Source organism: Polypterus senegalus, chromosome 12 (assembly GCF_016835505.1).
Source record: "Polypterus senegalus isolate Bchr_013 chromosome 12, ASM1683550v1, whole genome shotgun sequence".
Taxonomy (NCBI): Eukaryota; Metazoa; Chordata; class Cladistia; order Polypteriformes; family Polypteridae; genus Polypterus; species Polypterus senegalus.
The window spans coordinates 52,813,323-52,830,130 of record NC_053165.1 but is presented as its reverse complement, the minus strand read 5'-3'; the positions used below and the strand labels follow the sequence as shown (position 1 = coordinate 52,830,130).

General features: G+C 43.3%; 1 protein-coding gene across 1 annotated transcript; it reads right to left on the bottom strand.

Moving 5' to 3' along the window:
• Positions 1-881: 881 nt before the first annotated feature.
• On the bottom strand, positions 882-14,802 carry LOC120541398 (EF-hand calcium-binding domain-containing protein 12-like). Its single transcript, XM_039772987.1, has 8 exons — positions 14,161-14,802; positions 9,696-9,899; positions 6,960-7,110; positions 6,232-6,464; positions 2,506-2,719; positions 1,971-2,151; positions 1,763-1,891; positions 882-1,675 (listed from the first exon to the last, which is right to left on the bottom strand). Exons 1-8 carry the CDS (start codon positions 14,647-14,649, stop codon positions 1,432-1,434), a joined length of 1,845 nt encoding a protein of 614 aa, XP_039628921.1. The 5' UTR covers positions 14,650-14,802; the 3' UTR covers positions 882-1,431.
• Between the last annotated feature and the right edge of the window lie 2,006 nt (positions 14,803-16,808).

Genomic DNA, 16,808 nt, shown 5'->3' with positions numbered 1-16,808 from the left:
CCGTGTTGCCTAGTTTGGTATCAGGTTCTTCTGGTCAAATGCTATCATTGGTTTTCACCAAACATATCTTCTGGTACTGTGGTCAAATAAATATAGTTACCTCATCTGTCCAGAACACATTGTTCCAAAAGTCACAGTCTTTTCCTAGGTGTTCATAGACACCTTTAAGTCTTACCTTGCTGTTCATTCTAGTTTCCTTCTTGTTGATCCAATTTGTGCAACCTCTTCCCAATAGTAGTCTCATGCACATTGGCATCAACAGTGGTAAGGGGTTCTTTAAGAGTTCTTTCAGCATCAGGTGGAACTGGCTGTAGTGGCCTGGCATGGACAAGTTGCCAGTTGTTTGAAGTCTTCTGCACTTGTAGATGATCTTCTAGACGGACCTTCTCCAATGATGTTCTAGTCATTTACACCCAACACTAATTTGAGGTATTTCCAGTAGTGATGCATGTATGGGTATACTCACTCTATCCATAGGTGAAATTTGCATTAATGTTTGTTTAAAAAATTCAAAGGACTACAAAATGTAAATGTGTCATTGTTGTTGTTTATCACCCCTTTAAATAGTTTAAATGAACATTCAATTTTGATATGTCTACATTTGTTATAAAAGAATAAAAACATTTCACTGGGTTTACTTGCTTTTTCACATGACTGTGAAATTCTCAGACCCACCCAATCCTCCTTCTTCTTATTATTATTCTCTCGCTGCTCCAGTTAGAGTCGTCACAGCGCATCATCTTTTTCCATATCTTCCTGTCCTCTGCATTTTGCTCTGTCACACCAATCACCTGAATATCTTCCCTCAACACATCTATAAACCTTCTCTTAGGCCTTCCTCTCTTCCTCTTGCCTGGCAGTTCTATCCTTAGAACCCTTCTCTCAATCTACCCAGCATCTCTCCTCTGCACATGTCCAAACCAATGCAATCTCGCCTCTCTGACTTTGTCTCCACACTGTCCAACCTGTGCTGACCTTCTAAGAAAAAGCCAACAGCTTTCTAATTATGGACATATTTCAGTTTTTATACTGATTTGTTGTTTGGTTATTTTCCTGTTGTATCTCGTCACACACGTATGCTTCTGAGACAACTCCAGGGCTTGTCAAGTGTTAATTCTACTCCAAGTCAGAAGGTGGCGCTATCACCTAATACCTCTCCTCTTCAGAAGAGAAGGTTGACTGATGAACACCGAATCTGTCACTTCTGCCTTCTGAACCCCCCGACCTCTTCTGGCTGATAAACAACTCCAGCACCATCCCACGTTAGTTACACTGAAGACTCCCCTCTTCCAGCAGGAAAAAAAGATTTTAGTAAATTTTAGCGCCCTCCACATCCCCTTTTCACCTAATATTACACAGACACGGTGCCTATAGGACTGTCACTGATGTTTATTAAGGGTAGCACCTTGTGGTATCCAGTTTCTCCTTAGCTTACTCCAGTGAGTAAGTCTTATTTCTGTCAATGTCACCACAGATCACATAGCCCTGATCACTAATCGGCCAGCTTTGTCTCTGGGTCGCCATATTGATTACTGAATTCTGTCTGGTGGAGTAAAACAAGGCATCACTGGATTTCGCCTGGTCATCTGCTAAGCACAGTCGCACATTCTCTAGGAGCTGTCCTGGCCAGAAAGCATTGGGATCAGCACGGAGGCTTTGGTGTGGCTTTAGATGGCTGCAGTGGAATAAAACAGAACGAAACTCACAAACTGGGTGACAAGCTTGCTTGAAAATGCAGATTCAAATCTCTCTCTTCACTTACCTGGTGATTTCCTGGTACTCCTCAAAGGTCAGCCAGCAGTCTGTTTTGCTTTTAATTCTGGCTGCACCAGTAGACAGTTGCATCAGCTTTCCACCCTTGCTGACACATTTTTTAAGTGGGTATGGACACCTGTGAAGAGATGGTGTCATTTCCCCCATATGGCAGACTCTAGAATTTGATGTTCATGACAGTTCCTAGTACTGTTTACCTCTCAGACTGAGATCTTCCAGAGGGTCTTCCGCTGGATGGCAGGAGGTGCTCTTCAGAGTCATTGGCAAGAGTCCTCTTGTCATCACGGAATAGTTGGACCGCAGGACTTGTCCCTGGCTGCCGGATGGGAAGCACGTGACCTGAATCCATCAGCAGCCTGTCTCCTGGGTGCAGCAGAGCTGTGAGAATAAAAATACTTTTGTTGCTCTCCTACACTTCATTGTGAACGTAATGTCCTGTCTGTCAGCGCCAGGTCTGCAGAATATGTAAGGGTTTTTCTCCACCTCCATTTCTCTTAATTCCGCCCCTTCTAACACCCAGCCCACCATGCCCCATTCCTCTTTTGACAGAAGCACCATCCTTCATTGCAGTGTCCGTCCTAACTTGTTCCTGATATACTTTTGATTATTCTTCTATAATTAACATTACAGACAGTAAACCTACATCTGGTTAAAGATGATACATTGGTAAAACTTCACAACAGATGTTTATACTGGCCTGCTTGGGAGGTCCATCCTCATCTGCCACATTACCTCTCTCCAGGAGTTGTGCACTCAGTGGGATGCCATAATTCTGACACAACTGCAGAATGTCACTATATTCCCGAAAGCACTGCCGGCGGTAAATGTCCACACGGTCTCCGCTATCTCCTTTCATTGTGGAAGGCAGGCTGTGACTATCCACGGCAGGGGTGCCCGTCCTGACTACCCGACATTGTTCAAGCCATTCCAAGTGACTGGTGCTTCTCTGTGGAGAAAGAAAATGGATGGACTTGTGGGAAAGGAGTCTGAGCACCACACTAGCTTTATCGTCAATTGTGCATTTAATGTCACATTAGCTCCATTCCTCCTATACTGCCAAACTGAATGCGCCTTGCAATTTAATCTACATTTCCCAAGGGGAAGTGTGCCCCAAAGTTTCCTGCAATTAAGCCACTTGTTAGTCGCATTTCTTTTCTGAGTGACATACAGCACACCCAAAAAAGCTGTATTACAACAGGCCCCCAGATCTTCCAGCATCTGAAAAAACCCTCCATATGTTGTGTATTCCTCAAGTGCATCCCCAAATGAGCCGGCTTTGGCTATGAGCAGATCATCTGGGCTGTACTGTATCCAAACAAAAGGCCCATCACATTCTATCTCAACTTCATCTCCAGCACATTTCATGCTAACATACTCCAAATCCTCCATACCTTCATGCCAGTTGTACCCCTTAATATTTGTGTCAGCTGCAGCCCATAACACTCCGCTAATCTGCTGTATTCCATACCTGGGATCTTCTGTGTGCCCGACAACAGTTCTTCCTCTAAGGCCCCCAGATCACACATTCATCTAAACACACATTTCAAGGATCAAAAACATCGCAGATGTCTCCACACAAAGCTATAAACTGCTACTTTTAATCAGGTGCCCAAGGATATGTAGGCCCTTGCCAATTTTTCTATTCTGCTCCATGATTTATTTTTTATTAATCTTCTGCTCTTTTGTTAAGTAGCTTTAACACTGCACTGCTTCCCCCTCCTGAGACGCCGGACGGTGGACCAGAATCTTTTCGAAGCCGTCCGAAAGTTGTTCTCCATGGCCTCCCCAAACTCCTCCCACGCCCGAGTTTTTGCCTCAGCAACCACCGAAGCTGCATTCCGCTTGGCCTGCCGGTACCTATTAGCTGCCTCCAGAGTCCCACAGGACAAAAGGGTTAGGTAGGACTCCTTCTTCAGCTTGACAGCATCCCTCACCACTGGTGTCCACCAACGGGTTTGAGGATTGCCGCCACGACAGGCACCAACCACTTTGTGGCCACAGCTCCGGTCAGCTGCCTCAACAATTGAGGCATGGAACATGGCCCATTCGGACTCAATGTCCCCACCTCCCTCGGGACGTAGTCGAAGTTCTGCTGGAGGTGTGAGTTGAAGCTACTTCTGACAGGGGACTCTGCCAGACATTCCCAACAGACCTTTACAACATGTTTGGGCCTACCAGGCCTGACTGGCATCCTCCCCCACCATCGAAGCCAACTCACCACCAGGTGGTAATCATTTGACAGCTCCGCCCCTGTCTACACCCGAGTGTCAAAGACATGTGGCCGCAAGTCCGACGACACGACAACAAAGTCGATCACTTAAGTATGCAGCCCCTTTAGTATGACTCTGCACGTCAGTTGATTTTAGAAGCCACTGGAGGTCACCTGCCTGCACTTTCACTTGAGTAGCCTAAATGCACTTTATCTGGAAGGTTAAAATTGTGGTGGGTCAGTATGGTGGTCTAACCTAAACAACAAAGACATAAGAACACTCCAAGCAACTCCATGAAAAGGTGGCTGAAAAGCACAAGTCAGGGGATGGAGACCAGAAAATCTCCAAGTCACCGACCTATCCCTTGAAGTCCAGCTAAATCAGTCAAAAAGAAAAGTAAAGAATGTGGCACAGTTGGTAAATCTACCGAGAGCAGGTCGTCCACAAAAACTGAGTGCTCATATAAGAAGACTAGTGAGGCCACTGAGAAACCAAAGAGAACTCGGAAGGAGTTACAAGCTATGCTGGCAGAGACTGGAGAGACTCTGCTGACAACAATGTTTTAGTTACAGGGCCCCGAAACTGTGGACTGGTCTGCCTGCTACCATAAGAGATGTCCTTCAGTCTCAGCTTTCACATCCCAGCTGAAGACTCACTACTTCAGTTTAGCATACCCTGACTAGAGCTGCTGATTAACTGTACAGACTGCATTTTTGTTATTAGTCATTAGCACTAAAACATAAGTCATATGATAGTTCTAATTTGTTACTAACTCTCACCTACTCTGTTTCTCTTCTAGGTGCTCAAATGTGGCACTTGGTGCCATGGCTCACCTGCCAAGTTGTTTTGCCTGCCTAAGTTAAAGTCATCTGTGATGGAGGATTGCAGGAACTGTCAGGTAGAGAGGTTCTTTCATCGGATTGGCTGACCCAGCACTGTCTCAGCTGTGGAATGGCCAATAGGGGGGGGGGGCAGCTTGATGGCCGAGGTCTCCAGGCCTCTAAAGAAATCCAAATCATATTATGGGATGTCATCTACTGTTGAATTCTGCTCTGTACTTGTAAGATTTCTGTTGCACTATTACATTGTAGTGATGATTACTTGTGTTCTGCTCTGTGTATTGTATTTACCCCACTTTTTTAACACCCACTGCACGCCCAGCCTACCTGGTAAGGGTAACACTTTGAACTACCTTTCCCAAGGTTTCTTCCATTTTTTCCCTACAAGGGTTCTTAGAGAATCAAGACTGGGGAGCTGTCAAAAGGCAGGGCCTGTTAAAGCCCATTGCGGCACTTCTTGTATGATTTTAGGCTATACAGAAATAAATTGTATTGTACTGTATTACAATGTTGACCGCAGGATAGTATTAAAGAGAAAGCAAAAAACACACATGACATTTCAACACAAGACACAATGGAGACCCTGAGGTCAGCCTGAAGAAGGTTCTGTGGTCTGATGAGACCAAAATTGAGCACTGCACATTTTCAAAAGCACACTATCATGCTGTGGGGAAGTTGCTCTGCAGCAGGCCCAGGAAGGCTTGTGAAGGTAGAGGTGAAGATGAATGCAGCAAAACACAGAGAAATCCTGGAGGAAAACCCAATGTAGTTGGTAAGAAACCGGCAAAGTCTTGGGTGAAAATGTGTTTTCCAGCAAGACAACGTCCCCCAAGGATAAATGCCAAAGCTACAAATGAATGTCTTCAAAAAAAAAAAACCACAACATTGATGTACCAAAGTGGCCGAGTTAGAGTCCAGATCTCAGTCCAGCTGAGAAGTTGTGGGTAGACTTGGAAAAGTGCATTCATTCATGATCACAATGCAACCTGAAAGAGCTGGAGCAGCTTGGCAGAGAAGCTTACAGAGAGGCCCATACACACGGGCTTGAGGCTATCATGGCTGACAGAGGTGCAGCAACGGAATACTAATATGAAGAGGATGAATATTTATGTGATCAATACATTTCTGTTTTATATTTGTAATTAATTGAGATCACTTTGCAAAAACTGCTTTCACTTTGACATTAAAGGGTCTTTTTTTGAAGAAAGCCAAATGAAATCCATTGAGATTCAATGTTGTATAACAACAAAATGTGAAAACTACCAAGGGGGTGAATACTTTGTTTAGGTTATGTAAAACTGACTGATGGATCAGTTTATAATAAGGGTTTATTAGCCACACATGGTACTTGACACTCACGATCCTTCTCAGCGCTAACTTCTTGACTCCAGCTATGGTGGTGTACTCACATTTTCTCTTCTTCTGCGCTCCCGGTCCCACTTGCCAATTTCCTCCATGTCCTCATAGCTCAAAGGCCGGCTCTCCTCAAGGTTTGGGGATGGGACCTCTAGAAACGAGCTTGGGGAGCTGCGATACTCAGTGCTGTAACTGAATGGTGTACTGGGGGAGACAGTCTGGTGCTCCCACTGCCTGCTGGGAGATGGCCAGACTCCTGTAAATTCTGTCTCCTGAGTCATTTTCTCTGTTTAGGATGAGAAAAGGGGGAAAGCATCTCAGAATTATGCCATACCATACACAGACTTCACCAAAGTGTGACCCGTGGGAACACGGTGGGGGTATTTAATTTACATGAATTATTAACACAAATCACACCTATGGGACATCTGAAGTAGGATCATTTGAAAGGAAGCAGAAAGACAGGATACAGACGGCAGATGTTTATATATTGTTTGACCCCATCCAACTTGGCCAAGGTTGTATGGGTGCTGGAGAGCATTCTTGCTGGGCACAGAGGAGGAATCAGCCCTGGATAGGAAAGACTCACATAACCGCACATCACTGATTCAGAGTTGCCAGAATTATATGTGCATCCTTGACATCAAGAAGGGAAATCTAAAAACACCCAGAAAATGTGCAACTCCACACAGACAATTACTGGTATGGAATCCAAACCCAGTCAGGCAGCAGCTCGGACCAGTGCCCGGCCACCCCATATGTTCTTTCTTATTCATTTTACCTTTCATCTGCTGTTTCAAATCCACTCGAGCTTCTAGAATCCACATATCTCGTCCAGTCACCAGATCCCTGTAGTTGACAGAGTCGCCTTCTTTGGAGCTTAAAGCCACAATCAACTCATCCACATGTTTGTCACTCAAGGGGATTCCTACCTGTTATTTGGTTTGTTTTTTTGTAATTAGGAAAAGAAAAAGTCAGAATTTCAGTTTCACGGTGATCATTATTTTAAAACAGCCCCTAGTTACTCAGCTACGTGTAAGAATTTGACATGGCGACTGCCCATCACCTTGATAACATCTTAAAGTGCGTAAGGGCAGGTCTGTTAAACTGTATGAGCCATGTGGCTGTGTGTGGCTGGACTGTGAGGCAGTGTGGGTGCTGTGGCTAAACAGTGTCACTTGGACATGGACCCCCTAATGTGAGATACGGCCTTACATGGGCAGAGTACATTAGCTGGGGGAGCAAAGTGGATCCAGCAAGTATTCAGACCCCTTCACTTTGTGCACTCTTCACTGTGTCGTTGATTTCATTTTAAAAGGTTACACTTGCCATTTTTGCACATTAGTCTACGCCCAATTAACCATAATGACAAAGTGAAAATGTTCTCAGAAAGAGTTTCAAATTTATTAAAAAATCCAAAACTGAAATCTCTCATTCATTTGAGTATTTGTGCCCTTTGGTTTGCTTCAGTTCTCCTTGAGGTGTGTCTACAACTTGACTGGAGTCTACCTGTGACAAACTGAATTGACTGGACTTCGTTCAGAGAACAGAAGGTACCCATAATTCACACTGCATATCAGGACAAAAAAACAAGCCATGAAGTCCAAGAACTCACTGTAGACCCTCCCATGATAAAAGTGTGGTGAGGTCAAAGGTCAGGGTAAGGGTATAAAGCCATTTCTCAAGCAGTGTGTGTTCCCAGGAATGCAGTGGCCTCAATATATGTGAAATGGAAGAAGCTCAGAACCACCAGAACTCTCCTAGAGTTGGCTGTCTGGCCAAACTAATCAACTGGGAAAGAAGAGCCGTGATCAGGGAGATGACCAAGAACCTAATAGCCACTCTAACAGAGGTTTTAATGTCCTCTGCTAGGATAAGAACAACCATCTGAGCAGCGCTCTGTCAATCAGGCATTTATGTTAGAGTGGCCAGATGGAAGCCACTTCTGGGTAAAAGTCATATTCTTAGGTCTGATTATACAAAGATTGAACTCTTTGGACAGAACTCCAAGCACTATGTCTGGTAATGACTAGGCACGACCATCACCTGCCTAATACCATCCCAACAGTGAAGCATGGTGGGTTGACGGCATCATGCCATGGGGGTGCTTCTCAGCAGCAGAGACAAGGGGGTCTGGTCAGAGCTGAGAGAAGGCTAAGGGCAGCTACATACAAAGAAGTCCTTAAAGAAAACCTGCTGCAGAGTGCAGATGATCTCTGACTGGGGTGACAATACCATACACCTAAGACAATGCTGGAGTGGCTTCTGGACAAGACTCTGACTGTCCTTGAGTAGCCCAGCCAGAGGCCAGAATTAAATTAGGACATCTGTGGAGAGACCTGAAGATGGCAATTAACAGACACTTTCCATCCATTTCCCATTCCGCCAGGAAGAATGGGATCAGTTGACCAAATCCAAGTGTGCAAAGCTGGCAGAGACTTACCCAAGAAGACTTGAAGCTGGAGTTGCTGCCAAAGGGGCTTCTACAAAGTACTGAACTAAGGGTCTGAATACCTCTAAGAATAACAGGTTTCAGTTTTTAGCTTTTAATAGATTTGTAAACCTTTCTGAAAACATGCTTTTTCCCTTTGTCATTACAGGCTTTTAAATGTGGATCAACAGGCACAAATGTCAAATTTATCCATTAAAAATGAAATCCATAATGCAATAAACATATGCAGAAAGTGAAAGGGCCTGAACACATGGCTCAGATTGTCCACTATAATGTGGGCAGTGCCAAAGAGTGAATAGGACTTCCGTTTACCCTAATGTCACACCTTGTCTTTTATAAGGGCACTGTCCTTTACCCAGTCCATTAAAAAAATAAAAAATAAATAAAGCTCACAGTGTCAGATTTTCATAGCCAGTGAGCATCACCCTGCTCAGAGTGGCGTTTACAGTTACAGTAGGCACTATCCTCTTTTCTGTGAATGGGTTTGTGTTTTTAGTGGCATTTAAAAAGGAAAAGGCAGTCAAATGAGTGCACGCTACTTAGGAAGGCAAACAGCACACTAGCAGTTGTAAGCAACATTGGGCACTGCCCTTCATCCAGCATAAAGCTGAACCGAACAGTGTGGATTGTATTTAACAAATTTAATTTATATAGGCATCATTATTTTAATTGTATGAATTATTTAGCTTATTTTGCTCTATTGATTGGAGAAAAATCCAGCAAGTAAAAGGTAATCTAATCAATAGGCACTGCTTAGGGGTGTGAACTGCATAAAGGCACTGCCAGATATCTTAATAAGAGTATGAGTTGTATGTTGGCACTGCCCATCACCTAGCATTTGGCAAATTAGAAATTAAGTTATATTTGAAAAACAAAATAGTTGTGAATTGAACATGAATACACATTCTTTCCTTTTTAAGGATAGGGAATCTTACTGAGCGATATTTTGTCAATTTTAGGCGTGCTATATTGGACCGAATGGCCCGCTTTTGTCAATATTTGTCCTATAAGTCTAATTTATGAAAACTGTGCACTGTACCACCGTTAGGCTTTACATTTCCATACCTCTCTGATGATCCTCCGGAAGTCCTCCCTGGACACCTGGCCAGTTTTGCTTTTGTCAAGGTGCTGGAATAGGTCCACCAAACGCAGGCGTGTCCTCCTCAAGTAGCGCTGCACTATAGTCATGCCGTGAGGAGAGGGAGTGCGAATCTCAGGAGTCGGAGTAGAGAGCCACCGGGGCTTCTTGTGTGACGAACCACCAGCCATCTGTAAGAGAGACAAGACTAGAGAATGTCAGCGAAACGCCTACAGTGTCAGACAAATGACTGAACTGGTGGCACTCGTGCATCACTCATTCTTTAATAACTCATGCCTGTGGTGTCTGAGGACTGTGGGTCGGTTTCAAGTAGATAGCCTTGTGGAGAGACCCTATATTCAGCAATATTAAGAAGGTCAATGAATGAGTATATCATACAGTATGTCCTATCCACCCAGTGCTCCTATCACAACTGCCTTCATATGTAGTGATGATGTCTCCAAGAGTGTACAGAATATATGCTGCTACTGTAAAAATGTACTCACCGGCCACTTTATTAGGTACACCTATTCAACTGCTTGTTAAAACAAATAGAAATCAGCCAATCACATGAAAGCAACTCAATGCACTTAGTCATCCAGACACTAAAGTTCATAAAGGACATCAGAATGGGGAAGAAAGGTGACTGAAGTGACTTTGAACATGGCATGTTGTTGGTGCTAGACAGGCTGGTCGGAGTATTTCACAAACTGCTCATCTACTAGGATTTTCACCCACAACCATCTCTATGGTTTCGGACAGAGAATGGTCCAAAAAAGGGAAACTATCCAAGTTGAAGGACAATGGCCAGACTGGTTTGAGCAGATAGAAAGGCAACAGTAACTGAAATAGCCATTTGTTACAACCAGAAGAGCATCTTTGTACAAAGACCACGTTGAACTTACCTTCATGCAGGTGGGTTATAACAGCAGGAGACCACACCCAGGTGCCACTCCTGTCAGCGAAGAACAAGCAACTGAGGCTACAATTCAACATGGGCTCACCAAAATTCGACAATAGAAGATTGGGAAAATGTTGCCTGCCATGATGAATCTCGATTTCTGCTGTGATGTTCAGATGGTAGGTCAGAATTTGGTGTCAATAACATGAAAGCATGGATCCACCTTGCCTTGTATCAATGGTTCAGGCTGGTGCTAGTAGTGGTGTAATGGTGTGAGGATATTTTCTTGGCACACTTTGGGGCCCTTAGTACCAACTGAACATCATTTAAGTGCCACAGCCTACCTGAGTGTTGCTGCTGAGGATGTCCATCCTTTTATGATCCTTCCAGCAGGATAACATGCCATGTGACAAAGTTCAGATCATCTCAGACTGTCTTTTTGAGCATGACAATGAGTTCACTGGACTCAAATGGCCTCCACAGTCGCCAGATCTCAATCCAACAGAGCATCTTTGGGATGTGGTGGAACAGGAGATTCGCAACATGGATGTCCAGGTGATTAAATCTGCAGCAACTGCGTGAGGCTGTCATGTCAATATGGACCAAAATCTCAGAGGAATATTCCCAGTACCTTGTTGAATCAATGCCACAAAGAATTATGGCAGTTCTGAAGGCAAAAGGGGATGCAAGCAAATGTGTACTAGCAAAGTGTAATTAATAAATTGGCCAGTCAGTGTAAGTTTATGCTTGAAGAGTGAAAGGTGTCTTTTATAAACGTTTCCATACAAAAAATCAAACAAATGTAACATAGCTTCCTGTTTATTATGGTATTGCTTTGTTAAATATGCTGCACTTTGATTAGGGGTTAACGTTAAGGCCAGGATTAGGGCTGGTCACATAAAATTCATCTTTCATTCCATACAGTGGATTCAGAAAGTATTCAGACCCCTTGATCTTCTGCACATTTTATTGTGCTGAAGTTTTCATTTTAAATAGATAATTGTGCCATGTTTGCCCTACAGGGGGACACCAATCAAGTTCTTAAGACATCTCAAGGAGAAGTAAAGCAAACAGGAGAGCCACAGTAAAGGCTCTGAATATGAACACAAATGGAAGATTTCAGGTTTTGATTTTTAATCAGTTTGCTAAGCTTTCTAAAGACATGTTTTCGCTTTGTCATTATGGGTTATTATTGAGAGTAGATTAAATGGTCAAAAAATGCCAAATTTATCCATTTAAAATTAAATCTGTAAGGCAATAAAATTTACAGAAAGTGAAATCCAAACGTTTTTTTTTTTTCTTTTAATTGCTATAAAGGTGGCCACTGTGACTTTGCACTTCGTGCTACTGCCTCACAGCTCTGGGGTCACATTTATAAACCATGTGTACACACAAAAGGTGGCCCAAAATGTGCATACAGAACTTTACACACAAAACTTGATGGGAGAACGTGAGCATATTTACGGCAACTCTGATCCCTGCATACGCGATATTTTGGAAAAACTGGGAAATGACGACACCCTTGATCAAGTAGGGAAATCACAACATCACAAACACATTACACTTCAAAGTCGATGAATGTGATGTACAGACTCTATTTTAGTTCCCTTATAAGATGGCCAATTCTGCGTGTTTTCACTGAAGAACTTTGTTTTTTTTCTCATTAGTTTATATCAGCTACCTATTGTTATTTCTTAGTGAACTGGCTGACAGGTCAGAGATATCTCAGCTGAGCTTCACTCCATCATGTTTGCAGTGCTGGTAGCCATTAACCAACTGGCAAGGCACTACATCCAGTTTGTGTCTGATTCTCCTCATGTATTTGGGGCATTTTATTGCACTCATATTGCAATCAGAGCAGCAGCAAGAATGAAGCGGTTTTTGATAACCGTAAGCAAGGACATTCCTTTAACACGCAAGTCATCTGTGATGCGAAGATGAGACTGACAAACATGTACCCATGGCCTGGGTCTGCCCGCGATTCATTTATTTTGAGGCGAAGTAGCTTTGACAGATGACTTTGGTGATATGCGTAGTGGCTGTCTTGTTAGTAAAGTAACTGGCCGAGTTATCAGCTTTTCATATGGCCTGTAGTCACCTCTTTACATGGGACGGGTGATAGTGGCTACCCGCTCAGACACTGGCACCTTACACCTTTGCCAGAACCCCAGAACGCAGAAGAGAGGAGCTATAATGCCGTGCGTGATCTTGTGTGCTCAGTTGCAGAGGGCAGCATAGGACTCAATGCATCAGAAGTGAGGCTGCCCTACCCGCCAGTGAAGGTCTGCTGCATTGTGATTGCATATGTATGAGGTTCATTAGCATAGTCCATATATGGTTGTTTCAGTGTGGCAAAGTGGGCAGGGTTTGAGATGCATTCCCTTTACACATATTTACAAGATGATTGTGATTTATAAAGGGTAAATTACACAGAAGTGTGCATACATCAGGTTTCATAAAACAGATTTTGTTTTCATTTTCCCATTTTTGTCATGCTTGAATCCATACCAAGTTTTATAAATGAGACCCCTAGAACCCTAGTTTCAAATTCCTGCCAAGTCACTGCCTGTGCAAGGTTTGTGCATTGTCTCCATGTTAGAGGTTCTTTCCTGCCACATTGGCTTGGTTTGCCTCTCTAAAGTGACCCAGAATGTGAGATGGTGTCCCACACAGTGCACTATAGCGTCCTGTCTTGAACCTGGCCTTGAATTCAGTGTTGCTGGGCAAGGCTCTGCTACCTGCCACCCTTGTCTTTGATAAAATGGGTCCAGAAAAAAATTACTGAAATAACTGTACACACAGTATTAGCAGAGAAAGAAGGGGCCACTCCCTCCTTAAAGTATTATCAGAGTAGCAAGAAGTACATTGTTCAGAATAAAGAGGAAAATGTGGTTCTTCAGAGTGAAGCCATAGGGGAACCAATGTTGTCTTCCAAAACACCCATCCACATGACCCTGTAACAGGCTTCATACAGTAAATGACCATGAATAGATGTAGTGAGAAGTCAAGCAAAATGACACCTTTTGATTGGCTAACTAAAAAGATTACAATATGTGAAATTTCAAGGCAACTCAGGCCCCTTTTTTAAGTTTATATCTTGCCTGAAGAAGGGGCCCGAGTTGCCTCGAAAGCTCACATATTGTAATCTTTTTAGTTAGCCAATCAAAAGGTGTAATTTTGCTTGACTTCTCACTACATCCATAATGGCCAACACGGTACAACACCCTAGTACTCGATAAATAGATGGTGGCAGATTAATGGGTCATGATTCTGGTGGACTTTTGCCGGATTCATACAGTAACACAGGCTAAATTTAGGTTTTCTTAATCTGAGATTATCCTGCTAGGTAGCCTACCATACATTAAAGATGCCATTTTCTCTACATTTCAGGAAGTTTTTCAAAGCACAAAGAACCAACATCATATGAAAAGAAAACTTTGTAAAACAATAGAACTATACAGCCCAGTAAAAAAACATAAAATGGCATTAAAGAACTATCATTTTTAAGAGTGTATAATAACCCCATCGTTAAAGAGGAAGCAGAGACTTACGGATGAGAGTGGGGTGGCACTGCCATGTTGAATTGCCCTTGCAGCATCCCTTGCATTTTTCTCCAATTCCATCCTGTCCATTACCGCTGTCTCCATCTCAGTGACTTGTGGTTTGTTCTGCAGCCATCCCTTCAGGTCCCCCATGCTGTCCAGCTCCCCTCTTAGCTTTCTGCGCTGCTTCAGCCATTGCTGGTATTCCGAATCTGCAGACTCATGGGGGCTGCTGCTGCTTCTGTCTGAACTACACACAGGTCTTTGAACTTCCTGGGAGCCGTGACTACCTTCAGATCCAGGGGTCCCGAATGAGTTACCCTTCTTTTCAGGGACACGTGCGAGTTTACTGATCCCTAACGGCCACATGGGCTCTCCGAACGGATCCCTTGCGTTCATGGATGGGGCGACCAGAACTCTGCGCTTGGATTTACCCATGCGGGACAAATCCCTTTGCCGGTGCATTTTCTTCTGATTTCGGATATGATTTACTGACATTGCGAGCAGAAAGTCGGCAAATTAAGCAGGAAGAATGGAGGAACAGACGTGCCTGAGCGCAAATGTTGTTGCGTCGCCGTTTCTGTAGCGACGGGAACCGAAAGGAAAATGGAGATTGGAATCCGGCTGGTGAGACAGAGGGCACTCACAAAGAAAAAGAGTGGGACTGAGAGAACTTATAGAGGAAATGTATATAAATATGTAAATATTTGCATTTCATAAAAATATTTGTCCATACGCTTACAATAAAAGAAGCACACACAATTTGAGTATATTTTGTCGGCATTGTTCTGCCCTTTTGTCTCTAGTCGGAGCCAATCCTGGAGCTGCTACACGCATCCTTGATTTACAGTCGTAATTGAAATTTGACAAACTTTGGCGGGGTAACCGGAGAATTTTAAAAGAACGGTGGCAGGTCCACTTAAACCAATTCAAGGTCGCAGTGCCAGGAGCGGGACACGGCAGCGGCAAGAAGAATCCTGGACGGGATGTTAAAATCGATTTCTGCACTCGTTTGATTGCGTGAACACGGTACGTGTAGATTAGGTTAATACAGGACAGCCAGCGACGATAAACCATATAGCAGACAAGCGCAGATCATATATCGCTAATAATAAGGCAGTTTTATAACTTATTCGAGCATACGAAATCTAATAAGACAACTTAAACCGGCTGAGGCTCTTAAGTTGAAAGCGTGATTCCCTCTCATTGCCACTGTTCAAGCTTTGGCTTTGCACTCAGTACCAACACGGCAGATGGTTGTGTCCTAATCTAACCCCAACAACCCCAGTTTATGTCGAAGTGTAGCAGAATAAGTTAAGGGTTTAACGTGCAACCCATTCATACAGTCACATCCAGCCATTATCATTCCAGATTCAGATCGTGGTCGCACCTGTAGAAGCGTGAATCAGGGGATGTGGGCGTGTCTGTTGTACATGACTGTATGCCTCGGAAATAAACCCCGCCCCCTTTGCAGTGTGTTCAGAAGTTGGATGGTTTCTGATTGACAGACACCTGAATGCTTCTAAACAGAAACCTACTGAGAAAACTAACCTCAGTTTTAAAAGACGCGAATGAATGGACGCTTTTGTAGAGCTCAATAGAAACCATTCTGGGGCAATTGCAGCACTGCTGCCTGTTTCTAAGTTTTGATGAATGCTGACCGAAAAGAACCATGGCCGTTAACCGTTTCTATGAAAGAAGCTGCTGCTGATTTTGCTGGTCTCGAAGTACCTAATGATACTGCCTTCAATCACGGGCATAGCCAGGAATAGATTTTAGGGTGGGCCTTTGAAAAAAAAAAAAAAAATAGGTTGTTCGAGTTTTTAGTAGGATATATCGGGGCACTTTTCCAAAAAATACATCTATTCATACTGTGGTACATTCACATAACCAAATTATTAGGACATTGCAAAAGTTGATCAACAATTAGTCAAGGCAATCAAACGTTGTTGTGCCACAGCCAACACACACACACACACACAATGAGCCCCTACTTCTCCTGTAAAGTTTTATGCCAGACACAGGCATCAGGGTTTCAGATTGAACTAGTCGATGATTTTGTCATTATCTCAATTTTTAGCAAGATCATGCTCAAAAAAATAAGATAGTCAAGTTGCTGAAAGAAAACTGATGGCACTGCTGGTCTCAAACGCATCTTGATCTGATTTGGGCATGAAAAAACTTAATGCTGCAAGTTGCACTTGGTAGTGCGACCATTACTCGCACCAGAGCCTTACCATTAGGGAAAATGACCACAGGGCAGCTGTCAAGCACCTCCAAAAGAGATGACCATTTTCTCTGTCTAGTTTCCACCTTTCTGTTAATTTGTTGGAGAAACACTGCATATTCTGCATCCTGGATATTTATTCCATATCCTGTAGCTAAACAAAGCTTTATGAAAAACCTTGATATTTTTGTTTACCATGTCAGTAGTAGTCCCTCAAAATAAGAAGCTATCTCTTGGTGCTCGTCGATGATATTCAATTAAGCAACTTAAGGTTCTGTTAACTGTCTAATGACTGCTACCAATCAGTTTACACGTACACCATAACAAAGCCCCATTTATTTATTCATTGAAAATTCAGTAAACCAATGGGATTTGACATGCCACTTTGAAACTGAAGGAAAGGTAAAATAACGAATGCCAAATCAATTAC

What these genes read in the sequence shown, in the direction of transcription:
- LOC120541398 (XM_039772987.1), bottom strand. Translation starts at nt 14,649, where the DNA reads ATGTCAGTAAATCATATCCGAAATCAGAAGAAAATGCACCGGCAAAGG. An exon ending in TTTGAAACAGCAGATGAAAG is followed by an intron (nt 6,465 to 6,959) that starts GTAAAATGAATA and finishes CATCCTAAACAG; the next exon opens with AGAAAATGACTCAGGAGACA. An exon ending in GGAAGATCTCAGTCTGAGAG is followed by an intron (nt 1,892 to 1,970) that starts GTAAACAGTACT and finishes ATCTCTTCACAG; the next exon opens with GTGTCCATACCCACTTAAAA.